Source organism: Osmia bicornis, unplaced genomic scaffold (assembly GCF_907164935.1).
Source record: "Osmia bicornis bicornis unplaced genomic scaffold, iOsmBic2.1, whole genome shotgun sequence".
In the NCBI taxonomy this organism is placed as follows: Eukaryota; Metazoa; Arthropoda; class Insecta; order Hymenoptera; family Megachilidae; genus Osmia; species Osmia bicornis.
This window is the reverse complement of record NW_025791458.1, coordinates 4,608,264-4,635,293: the sequence shown is the minus strand read 5'-3', so window position 1 is coordinate 4,635,293 and position 27,030 is coordinate 4,608,264. Positions and strand designations below refer to the sequence as shown.

At 38.5% G+C, this 27,030-nt stretch overlaps 1 protein-coding gene across 1 annotated transcript; it reads left to right on the top strand.

Annotated features, from left to right (window-relative positions):
* Positions 1-978: 978 nt before the first annotated feature.
* On the top strand, positions 979-8,730 carry LOC123989222. The gene is made up of 5 exons (XM_046289925.1): positions 979-1,005; positions 1,097-1,193; positions 1,312-1,418; positions 8,148-8,440; positions 8,551-8,730. The coding sequence occupies exons 1-5, from the start codon at positions 984-986 to the stop codon at positions 8,719-8,721; spliced, it is 690 nt and encodes a 229-aa protein (XP_046145881.1). The 5' UTR covers positions 979-983; the 3' UTR covers positions 8,722-8,730.
* Positions 8,731-27,030: the final 18,300 nt, after the last annotated feature.

Below are 27,030 nucleotides of genomic sequence, written 5' to 3'. Positions count from 1 at the left end.
TAGCGTAACACCTGTGTAACACGTTGCGTACCGTGGATAGGAGGTCCACTGATCTGTAGTACTGCACGCCACCAGTGGAAGAGTAGGAAATAGCTGTAACTCGCGCTCTATCGCTGCCTAAACAGTTCAGCGCAAGCTTTTCTCTACTGTTCAGAGTATTGTCTGCTTCAGACCGAGGCCTGAGAAGATCTCAATCGAAACTGTGCGGAACGCCTCTATTTATACTCAGATTTTGCTGAGTCGGCACTTTTTTTCCGCATAGAGTTCTTGGGGTAGCTGGGTTTTTCCCATCACGTGGTGGTCCAGCATCCCCACTCTAGAATGCTACCCCACTATGTGTTCTCTGGGGTTGCGCTGGCGCGTGCGCGGTCAGACGTCGATAATTTATCGATAACTGTTTTACCGTCTGACTTATCGACTAAACTTTTACCGACGAATTTAATATACTCAGTTATCGATGAAAATGAAAATGTTTATTTACAAAAATTGTTATACAAATTAAACGAAGTATTAACAATAAAAATGAAATAAAATACTCTGTATGAAATATAAAAATTAGTTATAATAAATAAAATGAAATTAAAAAGATATTGCGTTCGATTATCGGGTCGTTACAAGCTCGTCAACACAGTTCGACGTCCTTGTCCTTACGCGATCCGTCCCGCGTCCCGCAGGACTGTTTTTCATAATTTAATCTGAGTCAAGGCGTCATCGAAACATTCATTGTTCAGAAAAATCTTTTATCGAACTATTCCCAGTCCCGCGGGCTAGTTTATTCTTCTTCTCAATCGGATGGATTCGACACAAAAATTAAACCGATATGAAACATAGCGACGATATTCGTAATCAGCGTATATAAAAGATGTAAGAATACTGAGTTTTAAAAAACGAAAAATAGGAGGTGATTGCTTTTCGGAACTTTATCCACAACTGCGGATTATTTTTCATTAATTAATGAAATTTTTTTTCACAGAATAAAAAAAATGGAAGATTCAACAATCAACCGTAAGTATAATTCCAACTTCAATGGAAAATGAATATACTGCATGATTTAAATACATGCATGTAATATATATATTTCTCCTTTTTCTTTCAGAACAGACAATAATGAAACAGACAAGAGAGTCAGCAGCAGGAGCTGCAACAACAACAGCACCCTCAACCCGCAGCGCAGGAGGTGAAGCCGCAGCGCAGTAAGTATCACAGATCTTATCGAATAAATTATTAACACATTTGCGTCGTAAATAATAAAAAAAATTATTTTTTAAATGGATGAACTATATAACATTTAAAATTTTACATTACCGAAAGAGGAACGGCTGCTGGAACACGACGACGCCTCTACCGCGGAAAATGTCCGCGCGGCGGGAGGGGCGGCGGCAGAAGCGCGGGCAGGGGCGGCGAGAGGGCAGACGATAGTAAATACTACATATATTTTAAGTAATTTTTTTTTTTGAAATAAATAAAAATAATTAACAAAAATATTCAGATTGTTTTGTTTTATTTATTAAATTTAAGCATCTAAATTCGACCAATATATTTTTTTTCGTTGATGGTTATTAGGTATATAATAAAAATACAAAATATCCTTTCGGTATCCTTCAAATATTGCTCCTTCCACTAAGAAGTGTGAAATAAAATAATTTTTAACCAAAAAAAAAATCCGACTTCGAAATGCACTAAAAAGTGTCAAATAATTTATATTTCATTTATACCAATATTACATAGCTATTAATAATATCTACTTAATCATTAAATAGGATACCAAATATAATACATTGCAAAGTTTTCGGAGGCGGCGCAAAATTAAAAATACCCGAACAAACGATGCTGCCAATAACGATTTGATTGCGGTATGGCAAACTTGGTAATTAATAAGTCGTAAGAGAAAAAGCGGAACGTTATAGGTCCGGCTGAAAATATTTGTAATTGTAACGATTATGTCAGAAATTGGTAGCACTCCTGATATACATGCACTATACTGCAGTTCACGAGAGACCATACTTAACTCGCGCAGCTCACTAGGTCTAAAGAGATTTTTAGTCACGTGTGTTATTCCCCTCTAGAGCTTGCTTCTTATTATACTTTACATATAAATGATAGGCAGAAATATATGACGTACGATAACTGATAACCGGTGATGATATTGTAAAGTTTCACGATACAATGAAATTCCTATTATTTTTCGAAAAAAAAATTATGTGAACGCAAAGTAAGAAGCAAGCTGTAAAGGGGAATCACACGCGCTATTAAAAATCTTCCTAGACCTAGTGAGCTGCGCGAGTTAAGTGCGGTCACTCATGAACTGCAGTATAGTGCATGTATATCAGGAGTGCTACCAATTTCTGACATAATCGTTGTCGTTGTCGTTGTCGTTGTCGTTGTCGTTGTTGTTGTCGTTGTCGTTGTCGTTGTCGTTGTCGTTGTCGTTGTCGTTGTCGTTGTCGTTGTCGTTGTCGTTGTCGTTGTCGTTGTCGTTGTCGTTGTCGTTGTCGTTGTCGTTGTCGTTGTCGTTGTCGTTGTCGTTGTCGTTGTCGTTGTCGTTGTCGTTGTCGTTGTCGTTGTCGTTGTCGTTGTCGTTGTCGTTGTCGTTGTCGTTGTCGTTGTCGTTGTCGTTGTCGTTGTCGTTGTCGTTGTCGTTGTCGTTGTCGTTGTCGTTGTCGTTGTCGTTGTCGTTGTCGTTGTCGTTGTCGTTGTCGTTGTCGTTGTCGTTGTCGTGTCGTTGTCGTTGTCGTTGTCGTTGTCGTTGTCGTTGTCGTTGTCGTTGTCGTTGTCGTGTCGTTGTCGTTGTCGTTGTCGTTGTCGTTGTCGTTGTCGTTGTCGTTGTCGTTGTCGTTGTCGTTGTCGTTGTCGTTGTCGTTTGTCGTTGTCGTTGTCGTTGTCGTTGTCGTTGTCGTTGTCGTTGTCGTTGTCGTTGTCGTTGTCGTTGTCGTTGTCGTTGTCGTTGTCGTTGTCGTTGTCGTTGTCGTTGTCGTTGTCGTTGTCGTTGTCGTTGTCGTTGTCGTTGTCGTTGTCGTTGTCGTTGTCGTTGTCGTTGTCGTTGTCGTTGTCGTTGTCGTTGTCGTTGTCGTTGTCGTTGTCGTTGTCGTTGTCGTTGTCGTTGTCGTTGTCGTTGTCGTTGTCGTTGTCGTTGTCGTTGTCGTTGTCGTTGTCGTTGTCGTTGTCGTTGTCGTTGTCGTTGTCGTTGTCGTTGTCGTTGTCGTTGTCGTTGTCGTTGTCGTTGTCGTTGTCGTTGTCGTTGTCGTTGTCGTTGTCGTTGTCGTTGTCGTTGTCGTTGTCGTTGTCGTTGTCGTTGTCGTTGTCGTTGTCGTTGTCGTTGTCGTTGTCGTTGTCGTTGTCGTTGTCGTTGTCGTTGTCGTTGTCGTTGTCGTTGTCGTTGTCGTTGTCGTTGTCGTTGTCGTTGTCGTTGTCGTTGTCGTTGTCGTTGTCGTTGTCGTTGTCGTTGTCGTTGTCGTTGTCGTTGTCGTTGTCGTTGTCGTTGTCGTTGTCGTTGTCGTTGTCGTTGTCGTTGTCGTTGTCGTTGTCGTTGTCGTTGTCGTTGTCGTTGTCGTTGTCGTTGTCGTTGTCGTTGTCGTTGTCGTTGTCGTTGTCGTTGTCGTTGTCGTTGTCGTTGTCGTTGTCGTTGTCGTTGTCGTTGTCGTTGTCGTTGTCGTTGTCGTTGTCGTTGTCGTTGTCGTTGTCGTTGTCGTTGTCGTTGTCGTTGTCGTTGTCGTTGTCGTTATTGTTATTGTTATTATTATTATTATTATTATTATTATTATTATTATTATTAAAACCATACATAGGTGTGATAGGTTAGGATGGGCCACACACTTAAATCCGGTCGCCGCGAAGCGACCGGCATCGCTTTTGACACTATTGTCTTAGGAAAGTGTTGCCGGTAGTCTTACGGCGCGCTGCAGCCGCGGCGACCGGATTTATATATGTAGCCTAATTAAACCTATCACATCTATGTAACAAGAGCGTTTTGATACATTGATCACCACCCTCTAAATATTCTGTATAATGATCGGACATTTTATAGATTGACCGAAACTTGTTACGGACATTTTGCACCATGTCTTTTCTACACAATACCGGGTCATTTTACAAAAGGCCCACGTTAAACACATTGCCCGTTACAAACGGTTTGATCGTGATTGGTTCATTCCTTGCAAAGTAACACCAAGAAATAAGCTTTTTGCTATAACAATAGTTATTAACAATAATAACTTCCATACATTTTTGGAAGCGAGCTGATCACGAAAATATCTCCAATTAGATTGAAAAACTTTCATCGCGAACGGTACATTCCTTGCAGAGTAACACCAGCGAATAGGATTTTTGTTATAACAATAGTTATTAACAATTACAAATTCCACAAATTTTTACAATTGGGATCATCGCGAAAATATCTCCGATTATGATCCGTCTCCGATCATAGCGATCGGTATATTCCTTGCAGAGTAGCGCTAAAGAATAGAAGTTTGCAATAACAATAGTTATTGTATATGTACAGGTAGGTCTCGATTAGTGCGAGTAATAATTCCCAGAAATTGTTCGCATTATTTGAATTCGTACTATTCGAATATTTGGAATATAGGAATTGGTTCTTATCATACGTACATTAGTAAATTATAATAGCGTAAACACGTTTAGTATTTTAACGGTGTTGATTGCACTTTCTTCTGCTTTTTCATATCTCCGTATATGTGATGATAAACCCGCAGTATTTTATCCAAGTCTCTGTTAACTTGCATGCTTCGATCCATGTCTGGATCGAAAAAAGCCTCGCAAACCTCGCATTAACTGAATTTTTGTTCGCATTAAATGCGACCTGGTATCATTTTAAAATTCGCACTAAACCGAATATCGCACTATCTGAACTAGCATTAATCGAGACTTACCTGTATACTGATTTCTGGTCGACGCGATATGTGTATAGAAACAGTAGAGACAGGTGATTGCATTCTGACCTATACACCGCCAGAGTAGGCGGTACAATACATGTAGGCATACGTAGAATTCAATGTAGTAGTAACAATAGTTTTTCACGAATATCTCGGAAATTAAAGCTTTCAGTTGATTATGCATAATAAAAAAGTTCTTCAGCATCATGCACCCGACAATATATTAACCCTCGGAGTACGGTCCGTCGGGGGCCGGTAACGGGGTCTCTCGTGACTCATACCGATATTCCACTAATACATGCTTTCTGATCCCCACCACGCCCGTTCGGAACTGCTCAGGTCTCGGAACCTGAGACTCGAGACTCTGCCCCCTTCCCCTAATTCTATAAGATACGTATTTTCAATCTATTTCTCTCTGTTGTCTACGTTTATATATCTGTTTATTTTTTACGCGAAAACCTAATTTTTTATATATATAAGGTAAAGAGGAATAATGAATTGTACAATAATAAATAATTAGTTATAAAGTTTATTCGTTATTTATATCGTTGCATCTATTGCATATAATTGCTCGACTTTGTGCAGAATGTGCAGTACAAATATGTTTGTTACAAACGTCGCATGTACTAGTGTATTTATTATTATTTCCCACACACATATAACATCTTGCTCGCTTTTGACCTGCTAATTAGGGTTTATTTATTTTTAGTTTACGTCCAGTAGCTTCTATGGCGTTTACAATGTGTTTATGGTATCTAACCTGCTGATTTTCAATGGCTGAAGCTTTTGCGTCTATATTTTTTTTTGACAAGTTTGTTGCCAATTCTTCTAGAAATAATTTTCTTTTGGATGTTAGCGAATTTGTGCCACCCCATGTGGGATATTTGGTCATCCATACAACAAATGCATAGTATGCGGCAATATCTACTAAATGCATAAATAAAGATAGAGGCCATCGGCGAGTAGAACGACGACAAGTATATTCTCTTAGCAGTTTATCCAATGTGTCTACGCCGCTTTTTGTAGAATTATAAAAATTTATTATCTCCGGTTTGAAATTATTTGTTCCTGACGATATTTCATGCTCGTGGTGTAACGTTGATAATAAAGTAACACATTTTCTAAGTTTTGGTATATAAGAAACTAAAGTTACCTTGCCGGTATATAAAAAATGAGACGAATATAAGGCGCGATTTCGTGTATCCGTAAGCACTTTCGGTAAATCTTTCCTATTTTTGCGTATTGTACCAACTACAGAAATTTCATCCTTCAATAATTCTTCTGCTAAAGTAATGTTCGTAAAAAAATTGTCTGTTGTAACGCATCGTTTTGAATTTTTCCAGAAGTTTGTTAGTTGTTTTACAACACGGCTTCCTTGTTGTTTTTCTGGAGCATTCGCTGTCTTCCCGAGGTAAACGTCCATATTACAGCAATAAAAAGTTTTGGAATCACAAAGGGTCCATATTTTTATTCCATATTTGCCGGGTTTATTTGGCATATACAACTTGAACGAACATCTGCCACGAAATGTCATAAGTTGCTCATCAACACATCCCAGATTGGTAGCACTATAAGATTGTTTACAATTTTCAGTAAAAGCATTTACAATTTGCCGTAGAGGTGCTAATTTATCGGTTGACTTTCTTTCGTCCCGTGTAGCAGATTCGTCAAAGCGAATATATTTCAATATATTCGTAAATCTATCCCTAGACATAATTGCTGTATAATACAAACGTGAAAATGCAGCATTCTGCTTCCATAAATCGTGTTTACGTTCACGAGATTCTCTAAAACGTCCAATGAGCAGAAGGAGACCAAAAAAGGCGTTCATTTCCGTTTCATCCACGTGTTTCCACTTTTGATTTGGTGGTATATTCTCCATTGCCCTGTTGTTGGTGGGTAGGATAACAGTATCCATAATTTCTTTATTGATGAAAAGATGAAAGCATTCATCAATACTTTCTACATGTTCACTATTTTCTGTAAGTGAACACATCCGTGGCGGATTCTGAACTTCGATGTTATCTTTCATCTGCGAAATATATCTCCATGTGCGTCCGCATACCACGTGGTTTTTTGGATCTGAATCCTCTTCGCAATCTGATGAATGCGATTCATCAGATTCAAAGTTTTGGGCCTCTGGCTCACAATCACTGTTGGATGAGCCTCCATCATTTGATGATGTTACACAGTTGTAACTGTTTTCATCATTCAGAAGCTCACTAAATACTGCAGACATTATGTAGCAACAACAAGAATAACAATAATAATAATAATAATAACAGAAATAACAACAATAATAACAATATCGATAAAATGAATAAACAAGAATAATTTTCAAAAGACACGGAATGATGCTTGCTGGTTGACTGATACAGTACGAATGACTTTTCCCATCTGAAAAAGGTTTTCTTTTTTCGCCACTCATTTTCAAGGACTTGCCAATGGGTAGTTACTGCTTGTAATTTTCCAGATGTTAGAAATTCCCATATACCACCCTGACATGCCATACCTAGTACAGGCGACAACACAACCTTTATGTTTACAATATGATGGACCCAGCAGCGGTGGGTCCTGATAATACCGCGCCATATCCGTCATAAAATTAGCCGTAGGACCCTTGAGTAGGTTTCAAGATAACCAAAGACTTTCCCGGACGAGAAAAGTCAAGCTCTTCTTTTCTTCTCAAAAAGTATTTCGTTATTACATACATATTGTCCTGATTTCTTTATGAAAAATAAATTGTAAAAAATAAACGATTTCACTACCGCGTACATACGTATTACCTCTTCAAAGCATAGAAACTAAATGGCTTATACTTCCTTTCCGAAGAACGCGAAGCTTCAGTCTACTAAGAAAAACGAAAGACAAAGAAAGCGCAACTGACGATCGCCCCCCACCGCGATGAAGCGAACGAAATATGATCGGCATTTCGCTACGACCACACTCAAACGTCCCCACTCTTCCGACTAGACGTGTCTCCGGAGATCCCGTTACCCAGGGGTCGGAAACTCTCACTGATTTTCTTGGCTTTTCAGTTTTAGTTCCCTGCTGACGGACAGTACGTAGATAGCGCTACTACGACGACAATCAGCGCCGCCTACATTGGCGTCGTTTGGCGTTGTTTGGCGTCGAAGCGTCATAGCATCATAGCGTCCATTTTGGTGGAGTCCAGTGGTGTTGTTAAACGTGTTTCCTATTAGTAACTGAGCATAACTGAGGTGATTCATAAAATGGTTCAAGCGTGCTGCGTTTTAGGTTGCCCATCATGGCACGATGTGCCAAGCCATTGCTTTCCATCTAATTCGGAGCAGCTCGAAAAATGGAAAAACATTATTCCATTTAGAATGGATGTGTCGAGTCTGAAAGATTTTAAGAAACTCAGGATTTGCTATTTGCATTTTGCTGAGGATGATTATAAATTGGGATATGCACAGCGAAAATTAAAAGATAACGTTGTTCCATCGTTGAATTTAAGTGGATATTCTGAAGAAAATCCAAGTATAAATGCATCAGTGCATGATGTGGCATTAAATATACATACACAACACGTAAGTATTGTTGCACTGTACAAAATATTATAAGCAGCACAGTTTACTGTTATAAAGAAGATTTTTTATTTATTATTGGTTAAAAAGTATAAGAGTATAATATATTTTAGAATATTATGGAAGATGTACATGAGGAAAGGAATGATGATGTCCTTACAGAAAATAAGAATATCTCTTATGAAGCTAGAAGGCGAAGCATGAATACAAATACCCATATAATTTATACAGAAGCGATTAAAAAAGGCGAGAAAAATGTATTGCGTAGCAACAGGACAGTTTAATTTCATTTTAAATATATTATAATTGTCATACCATTTCAGATTTATTAATTTATTTTCCTATCCCTGCAGGTGGCTGCTTTAAATCACAGATCTATGATTTACAGATAAGAAATCGGCTAAATCATAAATCTATGATTTTTAGCAGTCACTTTATGACTATCCAAAATTTAGTATTCTATATATATACATATATATATCATTCTGAGAAGTACTATATATATCAGAGACATATATAGTATACTTATATATATATATGTCTACTTTTAGTACATTCATGACGGATGGTTAGTAGATGGCGCTACAGTCAATGTTAGACTTCTTGTAGAGGGGAGTTTCCGACCCCTGCCGTTACCGTACTGCGAGGGTTAAAGGGTCATTGATATCAACCTATGTTGAAATTAGAAACTTTATGTTTTTTGCAATAATAATCCTTGGCAATGAAAAAATGCAAAATGTTTTTTGTAACGGGACCAATCGGAAGACATACTCTACAAGATGCAAAAGGTTTCGTTCCGATTGGTCCATCCATCTCGGAGTAATCGGCGATTAAAGCCAGAAAAAAAAAAGAAAAAATTTACTGATCGAATTAAGTAGCCTCCTCCTTTTCGACGTCGGATAAAAATGAGAAATACTTGAGATCATTGGCAGTATCGAATTTGTGGGTAGATTTATTTCACTATGACGAACTATGCATAAATATGCGGCAAAGAGAAGACAATGTTTACCGCGAGCTTTTATCGAGAGTTCGTCTTGGTGTTTTTACGGAACAATTTCGGACCCATCCGAAAAATTTGTCGATTCTTTGCCGTTCCATTGAAGGAAAGGTTCATGCGTTTGCACTTGACATAGCGTTTCGTGCCGTCACTTGGGTTTCAATTTATTTGAAATCTTGCAGTATTATTGGATTCATTTAAAAATCGATGAAATTATTTATGAATTAGATAAATTTTATCGTCTAAATATATTTAAACAGATCAATTATCTTCGGTGATACGCTGTACATAAAAGAGCAATGTTAATAATCACCTATATGATTATTGAAAAAGGACAATGTTAATTTTCCAGAGATTTTTCCGTTGCCGAGTATCGAAAGTTCTATTGGGCTGTGATACGGAAGTGAAGGAACGGGCCGATCCGAAAATTGTCGGTTTCTTGCCATTCAAAGCATAGGTTCGGAAACCACTTGAAACGTAAAAACAACATACCCAGGCGAAGGCCCGAAATGCTATGTCAAGTGGAAACATGACACTTGAGGCACGAGATAATATGATTTGGAATTGGATATATCAGTGAGATAATACTAATGCAACGACTGAACTTTGTTATTTTTCATTTTTTTCTTAAAAAACTGTTACCAAGATATTTGTGACGTTTTTCTGATTAAAATGATACCAAACGCGATATGGTTTGGATAATTACACTAAAGAAACAGCATGCAGCAAATCGAAACTTCTCGCCTATAGGAGTTTATTTCAAGACACGAAGAACTATTGTCCGAGCCGTATCACGCCGTGGCATGCAACGAGGCAACGCCTGCCTATTCAAAAGGGTTCGGAACGGTGATACGATACCTACAGAAGTGTCAGACTCCGATTTTTCTGAAATTTGGATATGGTATAATACATGAAAAACTAAGCAACACATCTTTTTTTTATTGGCGGAAAAATACATATAGGGGGTGAAACGACCCCTCGAAAATGGAGGATAAAATGGAAAAATTCCGGTATCTTTGAGACCAGTGAAGCGATTTTGATGATTTTTGGTATGAAAGTATCTTTCGATAGAAGACGAAAATCGGCCTAGGTATGTTGGAAGAGAAGTGAAAATTAGGGGGTGAAGTACCCCTAAACTGACCAATTTCCTGCTGCAAAAAATCAGTTTCGATCTGGTCGAAGTAAAATCTATTAAAACTTCAAGAGCAAAGCTATTATGGAACACATATTTTTTTTTATATACAAATATTTGGGGCGACAACTCCTAAATTGCCGCGCTCGTTTGGCATTGCGCATGAAACACCTTGTGAAACTATATTTTTTAACTGTTCGATCTTTTTAATATATTGCTTTTTTAAATCGCTGAATTCGAATCTGAAGTTTTCTTTCCTCTTGAAGTTTTAACAGATTTTACTTCGATCAGATCAAAACTGATTTTTTACAACAAGAAATTGGTCAGTTTAGGGGTAGTTCACCCCCTGACTTGCACTCCTCTTCCAACATACCTAGACCGATTTTCGTCTTCTATCGAAAGATACTTTCATACCAAAAATCATCAAAATCGCTTCACTGGTCTCAAAGATATCGCAATTTTTCCATCTTACCCCCCATTTTCGAAGGGACGTTAAACCCCCTAAATGTGTTTTTCTGCCGATCAAAAAAATACCTGTCCCTTAGTTTTTCATGTATTATAACATATGCAAATTTCAGAAAAATCGGAGTCTGACACTTCCGTAGGTTTACTTGTTAGATAAATACGAGGAGGATAATTCGCAAACAGCTGGCTTACATAGAATTATCACTGTCAAACTTGGTGCCAAGGTGATGTTAAGGCGTAATATAGTCGTTGAATCGCAACGAGGCAGCCAAACGCTAAGTATAAATATTTTGAAAAATATATATAACTCAAAACTTGGCTGGTTTTGCATGATATCCATTACTTTTTTAGAAAATTCACAAATTACGTACCATATAGTGTCTAAACTACTTGGCGTTACCTTTCTTTTACATGTAATGTACTTTTTGTGGGATATACCATGTATTAGATAAAGAACAGACGGAAATTCGCCGAATAAGTAACTAACACGCAAAAAACAGTGAAATAATGTAAAAATATAAACGTGGAAATTTGATAATTTCCACCAAAAAAAGATATTTTTAAACTTTCCGAATTTTTTAAAAATCCATTTTGAAATGAAAAATTCTAAAAAAATTCAAAAACAAGTAAGTCATGGAGCAGAATATCTCTGATTTTTTTTCGCCATTTTTCATAAAGTACAACAAAAGATATAAAGCTTAAACTGTAAATTGCGTTCAGCCCTGTAACTACCCTTCAAATAAGGGTAACGGCTTCATGCTTGGCACAAATGATTTTCTTCGAACCATCTATTAACTGAGATGTTCATTGATCAATTTGGTCTAAAGGCACATTTCACCCCCTTATCCGGCTATACCCTTCGATTATACCTATCACTATCTTCAACGGAATATATCATAAATTCAATTGACGACAACGTCGCAAGGTATTAATTCTAACTGATTGCTGCTCGTCGTTCGTAACTTGGCCGAGAGAAAGAGTGTGCGTCTGATTGGTCGTACCCGACCTTTGCTCACACGGTTTGTGTGTGCCAAAATCGGCGGGGTGTGCGAAGGATCCCTCCTTTCCACTGCGCCGGCTAATAAAATTGTGACATTGCCCTACTACATACTAATTTTCTCGAGCTTAGCGGAGCTAAGAATCCGTAAACACGGAAAAAGAATACGTATTACGCGAAAATCTGAGATAAATGTATTGCAAAGGGATGCCGCGAGTAAAACAAATCAACATTCAGTAAAGAATATTACATTTGGACTAATTTTGGTTTTACCTTGGAAAAGATAGTACCGTTGGATTGTTGAGGTTCTTCTGATTAAAATGAATCTAAACACGACGTAGATCGGTTTAATTACTTTACTTTAATTAGTTATTAATGATTGACTGGATCAATTTAAATTGATTAATAATAATGTTACGTGCGGCGCGCGCGCGTGTGATTGTGACGCTACTGTGTGAAAGTGTCAGCTAATATATGAATGTAAAAAGTATGAAAACTATCGTTAACGTAACGCGCGTGTGACGCCGTAAAGCCGGAAAATTTATTAAATATTTTGTGAGTTCGGAGATACGCTAGTCCCATACGGGCCCTTTCATCAGATCGCTAATATGATAGGATTTATGAAGGAGGCTAATAAAAGGTTATGTCAAAGAAAATTAGATTTGATTAAAATGAATCAAATGGTATATTATAAAAATAAAAATGTTAAAGTATAATGGAATACATAAAATATTGAAATATATAAAATATTGGAATGTGAAGAATATATATATAATGTTGAAATATAATGTAGTTTATAAAATATTGAAATATAATAATAATAGGTGTAAAATATAGAAATATAATGAAATATAATGATGCGATTAAGTATAAGGAAATGCAGATTTAACTCATGAACAATTTAGTTTTGAGACACACAATTATTGGCCGGAAATAGACAAATACATGTGATCAATTACAATTTAGAATAAGGAATTTTCAATTGGAGAGATTCTCAGAATCAAAATTGACCTAGCCAATTTTGACTACTGGAAATTCCTTGACAAAATATTCGTGAAACGACCGGAAGAGTAATGGAAACGACTCACCGGATTATGGGGAAAAATTCCGTATAGTAATCCAAATTCTCTGCCGTTTCTCTGTTGGCTGATTTCTGAAGGCAGGGGAGCAGAACGCACACACCTTCAACTATCGCACCGTTACACAATCCTAACGCGCGAACTACCGCAAAGTCCATTAAACCAAAACTGCGCAAATATAAGTATTTATAAAGAAACAAAATCAAACCGAAGAATAAAAATAATGAACAAAATAATAATCGGAATAAATGGAAAAGTAAAATGAATACACGAAGATAGAGTCTTTTGCCCTATTTGCTATTTTCGAACAACTTAGAACAAAACTTGTCTCTGAACCACTTCGCGGACCCGCCGACACGCTGCTCGCGATTGTACGTCGAAGAGTGTCGCAATCTGCACCTCTCGGAGAAGACCAGAGTGGGCCTCGTCCGAAATTGTTTACATTGCGTTGTTGTGCGCCTAACGAATTAGGCGGTGGTGTCGATGCGTAAGGAGGCGGGATTTGCTTATCGGTGGTGCAGCAGGGATATGTACGTTCCTTTCTCTGTTTCAATCTTTCTCTTTCTAATTCGCGAATATTCCTTCACTCTTCCTGTCATACTAAAGATTTCGTTATTCATTAAAATATAATAAATTTTACAAAAATTGTTTTGATCTCAACGTTATAGGGAGGAAACATGCTTTCCAAAATTATTGCAGATTACCGAATTTGAAAGAATGCTAAATAAACATTTAAATTCGCAACCTGGACCGACCGGCGGCGTGGTGGAAATACAACATTACGGTGTTTAGTGAATTAGTAGAAAACCCGGATTACTATAATGTATGTATGAGGAATTTCGATCATTTTCGCGAAACCGATAAGGAACGCTCCAGAGTGGTCAAGATTATCGGACCACACGAATGATGTTTACGGGTTTACATCCGGCGATACTCAGAACCAAAGTCGACACGTGATTTTGAGTCGTGGGATCACGCTGATTTCGAGGATGGAATTTGTTACGCTAACAATCGGAATTATGTCTGGAAAAGATAGACCATCTCGAAACATCAAAGATCGTTCTGCGCTCAATCAAGGGAGGTCCGGAATGTAAAACAAGCTATCGATGTTCATGGTTTCCGTTCGCACCTCCGACCAAGGTCAAGGGTACGACGGATCAAGATGATGGGAACAGGCCCATCAAAAGAGACAGGAAAAGGGGGGGGAAGACAACATGGCTTTCGCCTAGGAAGGATAGCTGGCAGGATCCAGCACCAACAATTGCGCCATTTAACGCCGAAACAATTGGGACACACATGGCTTTCGCCTAAACAAATCCCAAAATGAGGGGGATCACTTTCAAGAAGGCGTAGAAGGGGAACACACATGCCGAAACAATTGGGACACACATGGCTTTCGCCTAAACAAATCCCGAAAATGGGGGGGGGGGGGGGGAACAGGGCTTCCGCCTAGACAAGACTCGAATTGACAACGTTGAGGATAATTCGATGATGGTGACGTTAGCGACACCGCCAGTTAATGCGGATGACAATCCAAATAAAAAGGGGGAAGAACACAAGGCGAATGTGTAAAAATCTCTGTTCGGAACGTAACAATAACAAAACTTGCCCGATTTACATCGTGTTTGGTCTTGTTTTAATTAGAAAAATATCACAAATTTGTTGAAAAAACTTTCATAGCAAAAAAATTAGAAATAAACACGTTTCATCGTTGCATTAATACTGTTTTGCAGATATAGACTGGACCGTTTTCGTTTCGTCCTCTTTTCACTCGCTGTCCTTATTTATTATTTACGTTCGAGGCAGTCGACAAATTTCAAACAATGTAAGAACTACACGATATTCGTGAATCCATACGACGCAAATATGTGATCTTGGAATGTGCCCCACCAATTCTCTTACTCCCTTCATTTAGAAGTCACAGATATTTGTTCAGTATCAATCTAAACGTGATGCAGTGAATATCGGTAAGTACCAAATTACGTGCACCAATATTTTATATTTTTAAAAAATATATTACTTTAGTCCTCATTGGTTGGTGGTTTGGTTGGGTGTAATTCTGAAAATCACTTGTCCCCGATTTTCTTTTTTTAAAACAGTATTCTATACGCTGATTAGGAATATCATAGTGAATAAAAATTGGCGACTATTTGGCCTTTGGCGAAATAATAACAAATTCTTTATCAAACAATATTATTATTTGCAAATTTTTGTAGGAGCGACGTGTGAAGAAATTAAACGTAGATCCGTTTATTCGATTACTTCCGGATATTAGGATTTGCTATTTTGTGGCAGTGCTGCTTCCGTTTGTGAGAAGCAGTTGTATTCACTGAGATAAACGTAAAAAATTATAATTTTTATTTTACCATGAAAATCAAGTAGTCGCCAAATTTCAGTATATTTGTTGAATATCGTATATTCAAAGTTTCGATGAAACCGTTAGCAGCTCGTCAACACAGTTCGACAGCCTTGTCCTTATGTGATCCGTCCCGCGTCCCGCAGGATTGTTTTTCATAATTCGATTTGAGAATTGACAACTTCAAACGCACGCTGCGCAATCACGCTGTGAGAGTCAAGTCGTCATCAAAACATTCATTGTTCAGAAAAATTTTTTATCGAACTATTCCCAGTCCCGCGAGCTAGTTTATCCTTCTTCTCAATCGGGTCGATTCGACACAAAAATTAAACTGATATGAAACATAATGACGATATTCGTAATCAGCGTATAAAAGACGTAAGAATACCGAGTTTCAAAAAAAAAAAATTATGGGGTGATTGCTTTTCGGAACTTTATCCACAAATTTGAAATATTTTTCATTAATTAACAAAATTTTTTTTTCACAGAAAAAATGGACGATTCACCGATCGATCGTAAGTATAATTCCAACTTCAATGGAAAATTAATATACTGCATGATTTAATTAAAAACATGCATGTAGTATGTATATTTCTCCTCTTTTGTTTTCAGAAAATGCAATAATGGCTGCGCTAACAATGCTACAGCAGCAACTGCAGCATATTACTGCTCGCCAGGACGAGCAACAGCAGCAGCAGCAGACCCTGCAGCAGCAGCAGCAGCAACAGACCATACAGCAGGCTTTGTTGCAGCAGCAGCAGCAGCAGCAGCAACAGAACATACAGCAGGCTTTGCTGCAGCAGCAGCAGCAGCAGCAGCAACAACCACAGCAACAGCAGCAGCAGCTGCCACAGCAGGAGTAGGCGGACGTGAAACCGAAGCGTAGTAAGTATCACGGATCTTATCGAACAAATCATTAACCCATTTGCGTCATAAATAATAAAAAAAATTAATTTCAAAATGGTTTAATTATATAACATTTTAAATTTTACATTACGGAAAGAGGAACAGCGGCCGGCACGCATCGCTGCTACTCAGGGTGAGGGAGGTTTCTGGAAGTTCGTATACGTTACGCGTAGGAGAATGTTGTGGACGGGAGTAACAGGGGCTGGATAAAAGGGTTTCAAGAAATATAGCGGGGGATGACCGGCGCGATACGCGGACACACAAGTTCGCAGTCGAAGATCGCCGTTGCCGAAACTCACAAACTTCTACAATAATATCGGAAGGGCTTACTTGAAACTCCACACACAATCGCACTCGCCAAAATCGTCTCTCTATAATCGCTCTCAAGATCGCTAGTCGCTTTTCAAATCGCTTGGTTAGATAGCCCAGGGCTCAATGACGGCTCGTCGTCGCGGTCGCGACGACGGGTCCGTCGCGGGATGATTTTTGGGGAGGGGATGGGGAATAGGAAGGGGGCCTTTTCTGGCAACGGAATAGATTGGTTATCGATTATCGATCTGCCGGTGTTCGGGTTCGATGGGGCTGGCGGATCTCCGGCCGTGGCGGGTGGACTGAGGTCTTCGGGCTCGGCGACAGATGGCTCCAGGTGGACGTTTGTATCAGCTGCTGGGCCGCTTCGTCTCTTTTTCCGAAGTCCCGCGTTGCTTTTCCTCTCCTGGAGGGTGGGAGGTCTGTCGCCGGCCTCGTAGCTCCTTCTTGCGGGTGATCCCTGTTGTCTCTTGTCCGTCGCCTCCATCGGCCCGACACCGGCGGGCGGGGAAAGGGGTGAGGTGTTAGGAGGGTTAAGGGTCATTTCTAGGTGGGATTTGAGGTGGGCGAAGCGCAGCGATTGTAACGGGGGGGCACAGGTGTCACCACGTTACAGTATATTTTAAATATATCATTTTTTTTCTTTTTTTGAGTTTATGTAAATAAAAATAATTAAAAACCAATATTATTCACATTGTTTTCTTTTATTTATATTTGATCATCTAAATTTGATCAATATATTTTATTTGGTTGACAGTTATTAGGTATCCAATAAAAATACAAGACATCCTTCAAATACTGCTCGTTCCACTACAACGTGTGAAATAAAATAATTTTTAACAAAAAAAAATCCGACTTCGAAATGCACTAAAAAGTGTAAAATAATTTATATTTCATTTATACCAGTATTCCACAGCTATCAATAAAATCTACTTAATCGTTAAATAGGATACTAAATATATTTCAACCTTTTCGGAGGCGGCGCAAAATTAAAAATACCCGAATATATGATCCTGCCAATAACGATTTGATTGCGGTATGGCAAACTTGGTAATTAATAAGTCGTAAGAAAACAAATTCGGAAGGTTATAGATACGGCAGAAAACATTTGTAATTGTAACGATTGTATCAGAAGTTGGTAGCACTTCTGATGTACATGTATACTGCATTTCATGAGAGACCATACTTAATTCGCGCTGCTCACTAGGTCTAGGGAGATTTTTAATAACGTGTGTGATTCCCCTCTACAGCTTGCTTCTTACTTTGCGATCATATAAATGGTGGACAGAAATATATGACGTACGATAACTGATAAGCGCTGATGACAAGGTAAAGATATACGATACAATGAAATTCATATTATTTTTCGAAAAAAAAATGATGTGAACGCAAAGTAAGAAGCAAGCTGTAAAGGGGAATCGCACACGCTATTAAAAATCTCCCTACACCTAGTGAGATGCGCTAGTTAGTGCGGTCACTCGTGAACTACAGTATAGTTAATTCGCAATCGGTATGTTGATTCCCGTTGAATATTGTTTGCTTGAAATTATCAAATGGGTCATTTGATACAGGTTGCCGACGCCTGAACTAGGATCTTCCTAGTAGAAGAAAAGTTTTTAATTTTGCGCCGCCTCCGAAAAGGTTGAAATATATTTAGTGTCCTATTTAACGATTAAGTAGAATTTATTAATAGCTGTGGAATACTGGTATAAATGAGATAGAAATTATTTTACACTTTTTAGTGCGTTTCGAAGTCGGATTTTGTTTTTGTTAAAAATTATTTTATTTTTCGTTTTTTCTTCAATAAACATTTCTTTTCTAAATAATTGAAATCGTGTGTATAGTCCTTTTTTTTAAAAAGGGGAACCCGACTATTCTACAAATATTGGGGGCGTGTCCGGGATGTAACCGCAACAAACCAACGGAGACGAACGACGAAGAAAAAATTAACGACGGAAATGGCATGGCGCCGTAACAAAATCGACGACGACGAGTAATCGATACGCAGTGGTACGAAAAACGACGTGAAGACGTGCGAGAAGACGAACAGCATTACGACGATACACATGATAAAAGTGCCGTTCAGTGAGATATTCGTGAGAATTGGCTTTGTGATCGTGCCGGTACGAACAAGTCGGTCGGCAATAGTGCATGAATACGGCACGCGAAGACTGTATGTGATATAAAAGTGTACGAGAACAATTTACAATGGAAAATCTCGCGCAAAACCCGACAATCGAAAGCAAGATTAAGTTAGCCTCTAACGGAAGGTCACATAAAGTTGTAATAAACTTTTTGCATGACCAAGAAAACTATGGAAAGAATAAAATGGGAGGACCAAAGAAGAAATTGAGTCCGCGTACAGAACGAATAATTGTAAAAACGGCCAGCAATACATTAAAAAGCTGTAGTCAAATTAAGAAAGAACTTAATCTTGATGTTTCAAGTTGGACTATATGTCGAGTTCTACAAGGAAATCGTAAGATTGTGAGACAAAAATTGAAGTCTGCGCCCAAACTTCTACCGCAGCATAAGATTGCAAGACTTGAGTACGCTCGAGCAAATATGCATCAGAATTGGCATTACGTAAGTTAATTTTAGATATTAAAACTTTCTAAACGCAGCTTATTCTAATTTATTTTATTGACATCTAGACTATTTTTCCGGACGAAAAGAAATTTAACCTTGATGGACCTGATGGATATAATTCATACTGGCGAGATCACCGCAAGGAACCACAGTATTTCGCGGAAAGGAATTTCGATGGAGGAAGCCTTATGGTCTTGCACTAATGGGATGTTACAATTAGCTTTCCCATCGGAAAAAATGAATAGCGACGAATATATTAGCATCCTACCAAATAATTTACTACCCTTTCTTCAAGAAAATAATACCATAAATTGGTCGTTTCAACAAGACAATGCAGTAATACACACAAGTCGAAAAGTGATGGCATAGTTTGAAGCAAACGACATTAATGTTATTAAATGGCCAGCGTGTTCGCTGGAATTGTAAGGAAGGTTTACGGTGAAAATCGACAATATGAAAATGTTTCAGAATTAAAAAATGCGATAATTAGAATAAGTAACGAAATCCACAGAGATATTTTTCGGAAACTTATTGATAGTGTGGCACGACTGATGAGTGAGTGAGGTTGGTAGCACTGAGCGTAAAGTAAGCAAAAAGAAGAGAACTATAAAGTAAAGAGGTTGAGCGTGACCACGTGCGAACGAGCGGGTACAAAACCCGGTGTAATAAAGAATAAAGCCAGAAGTAAAAGGGAAACAGTGTGGTCAGTAAACCCGAAACTATAGTCCGCTACAATAGCTTACCAAATAGAATTTTTGAGTTAAGGTGATGCGAGCGTCGAAAACTTTACCGACAGTCCCTAGAAAAATCCCTAGACGCGAGTTCTCAAAATACGTCCTCATTTCTAAACAAAATGCAAAAAAATTTGAGGGACGTGTTCAGGAGGCTCTAAAGAATATTAGTCTGGTCCTTATATTATCCAAATCGTCAAAAAATTATAAAATATTGAAATTGCTGTCTGTCAACGGTCAAGAAAATGGCGGATCGGACTCACCTACATTGATTTATTCGTAATATAAACATTTCTGCCAATAGTGGGTCCAAATAGGCACCAGACTAATATTCTTTGGGTCGGAAAGAATAAAACGAGCACCCAAGGGATGATGTACAAGTCTCCAGGAAGAAGTATTTTGAGAACTACGATTACGTTGACTGTTCATTCGCGAAAGACGTCAACAAGGTAAAACAGACCAGAAATTTAGTTCCTCGTTTATTTTGTAAGGCGCAGTTCGTTCGTTTTCTACGCTCGACCGCGCGCTCATTCGCAGCTCGTATATCTGAATCTGTGTGCGTCGACCGAACCGTCGATGACGATATAATGTATCGTGGAGAATGGGATGTTCGAGTCTGGAAGAGGCGATAGACTTTGACACGTGAATTTCTTTTTCACGCGACGTTCTATCGGCTACGATAGCGATTTTCAACCCATATGTCATGAGATCATTATTTCGGTATACATCCAGTTCATCGAAAGACAATTCATCGAAGACAATTCACCGAATGGACAATTTATCGAATGTACAATTCATCGAATGCTAGTTCATCGAAGGGACAATTCACCGATTCGGACAATTCACCGAAAACAATTCCCAGAATTGACAGTTCATCGAAAATTTGTAATGCGCTTAAAACTATACATAGATGTGATAGGGCAGGTCAGGATATATAATCAAATCCGGCCGCTGCAAGGCGGCCAGCAACACTTTCTTTATCATGTAAAAGATCACAATTTGTAGAGATCGGGAAGACAAAATAAGATCAAAATCATTCGATGAATTGTCACAATCGGTGAAATGTGCGTTCGGTGAAATGGCATTCGGTGAATCGGTATTCGGTGAAATGTCCATTCGATGAATTGCACATTCGATAAATTGTCCATTCGGTGAATTGTCTTCGGTGAACTGTCTTTCGATGAATTGTCTTTCGATGAACAGTCCGTAAACCATTATTTCTATCATTATTTTTTGTTGCTATTATTATTTTTTTTTTGTAAAACTGCAGAATAAATACGCTCTTCCCGATTTCCGGATATGATATTCTATTCTTTTTTTCAACAATATCAACAGCCAAGAGTGGTTACTAATATAGTTCTCCAGGTATAAATGGGGTCATTACCAGGTCTGCTGGTATTGCTTTGAGACCAGCGGGATAGATAAGCGACCATATTAGCGGACGACTCGCCTACCTGAAACAGGGGTACACCGCGTCCTTTTCCAGCTCATTGTGACGCCAATTTTCATTTCTCGTCACTGATGGTGACGTCAAAAAGTGATCGATTTAGCATGTAATGACTGAAAATCGATTTCTTCAACAACTTTTTCGTATACACATAAAGAGCGGTCTCATGTATTTTCCGAGATATTTGCAGAAAGCTGCCGATACAGGTGCATTGAATTCTACCTATAGTTGTTCATTTGTGACAGCATACATACGCGTCAGATTGGTTGCCACTTACCTTCCCTTTAGAAACGAGGGTCGAGCAGGAATAAAGGTTCGGTTCACAACTACATATACCAGACTCCAAGAAATGTCTATTCAAATTCAATTACAAGTGAATGTTATTGATGTAATAAGTTAGGTTAGGGTATATATCTACATCCGGCCGCCGTAAGGCGGTCGGCAACGCTTTTATTTAAATAATATATAATACGCATTTTGAATAGCTTTTGTTCATTTCTTAGAATTTCTTTTTACACTTCTTTTGATAATTAATTTATTATTATTTCAGAAAAACATTGCCGGCCGCTTTACGGCAGCCTAATTTAAATATATAGCCTTTCCTAACCCATTACATCAGTGATATTCATTTCTAATTGAATTGGAATACACATTTCTTGAAGTCTGGTATATGCAGTTATGAACGGAGCCTTTACGTTCGCCATCCCTTGTTTCTAAACAGAAGACAAATGGCCAGCGGATGACAACCAACACTTATGCATGTGCTGTCGTAGGCCCACATCTATAGGCAGAATTCAATATGTTATATCGAAAGTTTTTCGTATATATCTCGGAAAGTAAGCGAGACCGTCGCTTATATGTTCCGGAAAAAATGGTTCAAAATATTGGTTGCTATAAAATATCCAAAAATCATCAAAACCAGCGAGGAGGTAGTTGCTGTACACTTATATCGAAGTTATGAATAAAAATAAAAATAAAAATATCTTGCATTCAAACCATTATATAATTTTTTATCTGAAAGCATGTATTTCATATACAGTAAAAGGTGGTATATGCAAGAGGGATTGTATCTTCGAAATACATGATTTCCAAATATTGCTTTGGTTCTTCAATGATAAGTGATAGAATTAAATTTACCTCATATGCATAATTACAGCAAAGTACACTTTTATATCTCTGGTATTTTTTGAGCTATAACTAATTGAATATGTTCAGTTCTGTTGCAATTGACATTCCAAAAACCTATTACACTATGGCTTTACATTTTAAAATAATGCTAAAATATTTTTGACCAGCTTTTCGAGGTCAATGCAACAATAAAACTGTTGTACTTTTACCAATGTGTTAGCGACGGCTTATTTTCAAGGATCGTCGAGGGCAATTAACCCGACTCTAGTTTACTTTCGTACGCTTTATGATGGAGACTTGGACTGCGTGAGGTCTTGAAAGAAGGTGAGTGAGACTAAACAGGCCTGGTGATCGAGGATGGCTGATGACCACGTTGGGTCTCTCAGCTATTAGGAATCGAAGGATTGCTTGTTTGAATGGAAACTGTTTACAACAGGCAAGCGGCCCGCAGAAAAGTTCTTTCAGAATCGCCTGCAAAAACTGCTCAAGGCCGTAGGGTGAAATTACGATAGGTCTGGGCACTGTGCTTTCGGAGTTAGAAAAATCGAAGTAGGCAAACGGTTGAAGGAGGCCATATGTATTTTGTCAGCGCGTTTCCCCTTCAAGGGAAAGTACCCAATCGAGCGGAGTGTCGTAAACAAAAGAGTATACATACTGTCGAAGACGTCCTCATGACCGAGGATTTTTGGGACAGCAGAATGTCATTGTGTACGATCGTCGTGTACGATTGTGCGAATAAAAGTTGAACATTTTATACGCCCACTATTATTTAGTCACCCGCTCGGTTAGTCTTACAATAATGTACTTTATTCTTGTTTGTAAAGTATAATAATGTACTTCATGTAGTTTGATTTATATTTATTTATTTATTCAGAATATGCTGCGAAACTATTGACTGGAAATTCGGTGCTTTATGATGTTAGGAAAAGCCCGTGATTTACATGAAACCGGACAGTTTCTTCCTATTGAAAATTAAAGTAATTTACAAACTAACAATAATAATAGAATAAACAACATAGAATCGACTCCTCGGCTGCATGTAAATGATGTGTACGGACGCAGAATCGACACCTCGGCTGGATAAATGTAACCTTTGAAAACACAGAGCCGACACCTCGGCTGGTTTTGATTTCGATCTCTCTGGCTTTTCGCCAACTTGTAACATCAATTTTAGCAAGTAATTACAATTCAAATTATATCGTGTTTACTATCATTTTAATCAGAAAAATCTCTCTAATGCGCTAGTAAAAGTTTCAATGAGAAGAAGTCAAAAATAAAAAAGTTTTAGTAACACCGATACGTTTCCGCTCCTCGCTTTGGATCCTTGGACCTCTCGCTCCTCCACTATCTGTCCCTTTCTACGTTCACGCTTGGCTTGCGCTGCATGTAAACACAGAATCGACACCTAGGCTGGAATGCAACCACTGTGTCCCAATCTCGGTTGCATTTATTCAGCCGAGATATCGATTCTGTGTTTACATGCGGAGCGAGCCAAGCGTGAACGTACAAAGGGACAGATAGTGGAGGAGAGAGAGGTCCAAGGATTCAAAGCGATCGGTGTTACTAATACGAATTCAATTATAAAACTTTTTTATTTTTGAATTTTTCTCATTGAAACTTTTGCTAGCGCATTGGAGAGATTTTTCTAATTAAAATGATACCAAACATGATACAAGTTGGACTGTATTTATTTGTTAAATTGACGATAAAAAGTTTCGGACTTGTAAGAAAAGTCAGCAAACTTCTAACAAGGTAGGAACTGTGATCACCCGATCGGTGAGCGCCAACGGAGGAAATGCCTGCAATGTGTACAATGCTTTTATTGCAGTCAACTTTTAAAAACGTAGGCGAAACATCGACCGTTTGCTAGACGGTCAAGAGGATTACGACGTCAGGGCTAATCGCTTCCAAATGTTGGGAAAAGTCGTGGCCTGAGGGAAATACAGTGGGTCACAAAATTATTCGCTCATCAACCGAATACCTCATTGGATCAAATGACTTGAGTCTTTTTGAAAAGCTATAAAAATTAATTTACTAAGATATGTACTTGTGCTGTTTTAAAAAATTATAGTTTGTCGAAATCGTGGGAAAAAATAACGAAGGGTAATCTTTCAACTTTTTTATGTGAGTCTATAATGAAAGTTTAAAATATGTACATTCAAATAATTCACATTGCCTTGACGACCTCGCTAATAAGCCTGATTTTTTTTTTCTTTTTTTTTTATGGAAGAGGAAATACGTTTACGTACGCCCAAGGCATTCCCTTTCGCACTCGTCTAAGGGAAAGCTCGGGCAGTGTGGGACTCATACCACCCAGAAGGGGTGATATACTACCCACTAAAACCTCTTCCCCTGCACTATCTTATTACTACCTTATTCTATCGGGAAGGGCAACAGTCTATTATTTTCAATAATATTCACGAAGTGACATCTCAGCCGCTGTATGTCATGGGAATAGTTTTCTAAACAAGGGTTTCCACCCAAAACTATAGTAGTGATGTATGCCGCCGCGTATACACCACAACTGTAACAATCCGATTGCGCCTGAACTGTTTCAAAAAGTATATCCTTTTTGCGAATATGAGGAAATCGTAACGCAATAGATTTTTTTTCTTCCTCTACGAGCTTCTCATATGCACTGCCAGGTAAACCATCGTATACATGGAGTTTGCGGCCGTTGTAATAGATACTTCGCCAGTAATCAGAACAGTTGCCTCCAATTATTTGTACGCTTTTGTCACTACGACAGGGATTGATACATTTTGTAAACTATAAGTATAGGACACTTTGCGTTTCAAAAGGAGTAGTTTCTCTGCCGACACGTAAAAATCGATCTAACGATTCATCGTTTAATTTACTTTGTACAGGTACATCTATCTTTACGTCAGTTACGGAACAAACAGCAGTCTCTAATATATAGTATCGTACAGCATCATCTGTGCAGTTTTCTTCCTGGACTGAATGACTGACAATGACACAGTCGCTATTTACTGCTTCAACGGTCATATTTGATGCTTCAACACTGTTCTCTGTCATGTTTTCATATTTATGCTTTTTTGCGACTTTTCCGTTAGATTTTTGAATAGATGCGTCTTCTTTTGCCCGTAGTATGTATTCTGGATTTCTAATAGGCATATGTCTATTGTGTCGGCTGTCCAGTATTTCCGGAAGCATGCATTCTTCGTAGAAACGCGTTAGGAAAGGTTCCATATGATTTGTCCAAAACGCGTCGTCCCTATTTACGCGGATCATATGTATGCTTTTAGGTGTCCAGATAGCGAAAATACAGTACTTCCGTTGCGTTACATGCAACTGACCTTGTACTTGGTAGAAATACTGGTGCTTGCTATTCATTTCTTGTATATCTCTCTTATCGAAGATGTTTCGTAAGTGATGTATTGTTTCTATTGCGTCTATCGCTGTCAAATTCTCAGCAGATTGTGGGCATTTCAGTTCCACTAAACCGTCATCTTCGATAAGTCCATCAGGAGATGCACCCAAGTATGGAATGTCGCGATCAATGAACAATCCACAAGTTCGAATTCTTGTTTTCATTGCGTTCGCTACGTCTTTTCTTGCAATGTGTTCTTTATCGCGGCCGTATTTCATAGCAGCGGTATCGACAGATGGAGGATATAAAATATTTTTTACCATTGCTGCGCAGGACGTTGTTTGTCTCATGCGACACACTGCTCCAAAATTCGAAGCAGTTAGCATTTCCTCCTTCAAAGTTCTCCATAAATCTGAATCGTTTTGCCCTCTTGTGTTCGTTTCTATTATTGTACGATTTTTTGCATTATCAGCAAGCTTTTCAAAATGTTCCTTGCGAAGTTGAAGCAGCATATCACTCGGAAGATCGGGTCTTTGCGAGTTTGGACCATAATATTTATCCGTTCCTTGCACTGGCTTTAATTTCCTTGTCTTACCATAGGTCATTCGAAATTGTTTCGTTTTCGCAACTTTTTTCTGCCGCCGTTCCTCCAATCTCTTTACTAGTGGCGGCACGGATTTACGTAACAGCTCCTGCAACTCGAGCATTGTAGGAACCTCTTGCACCAAAATTAATACGTTTTCCACCAATCTCTTTGCAGATAATTGAATTAAATGTTTCTGCTGGATTGTTTGTAACATTCATTAACAAACTATCCGAATAGCAGCTGAGGAATCGTATGGCTTTCTCGACTTCGCTATACAGACCGAACAATTTCAAAGATGGAACGTAATTTTTCTCTGCTCTGTTTTCGTCCCGCATACACGTATGGCTGCGGCTATTGCACTCCTTGTGCTCACCAAATATATGGCTAGGAATACTTAAAATGTCTTTCTGAAGTTCTCTAGCTTTGATATGCTGAGGCCCTTTTTCTTGTTTTCGCACATTGACTGCTAAAACAACAGCTCTACGAATATTTAAAATATTTTTTTTAATGATATTTCGGTGCGCAACATAGCCACAAGCT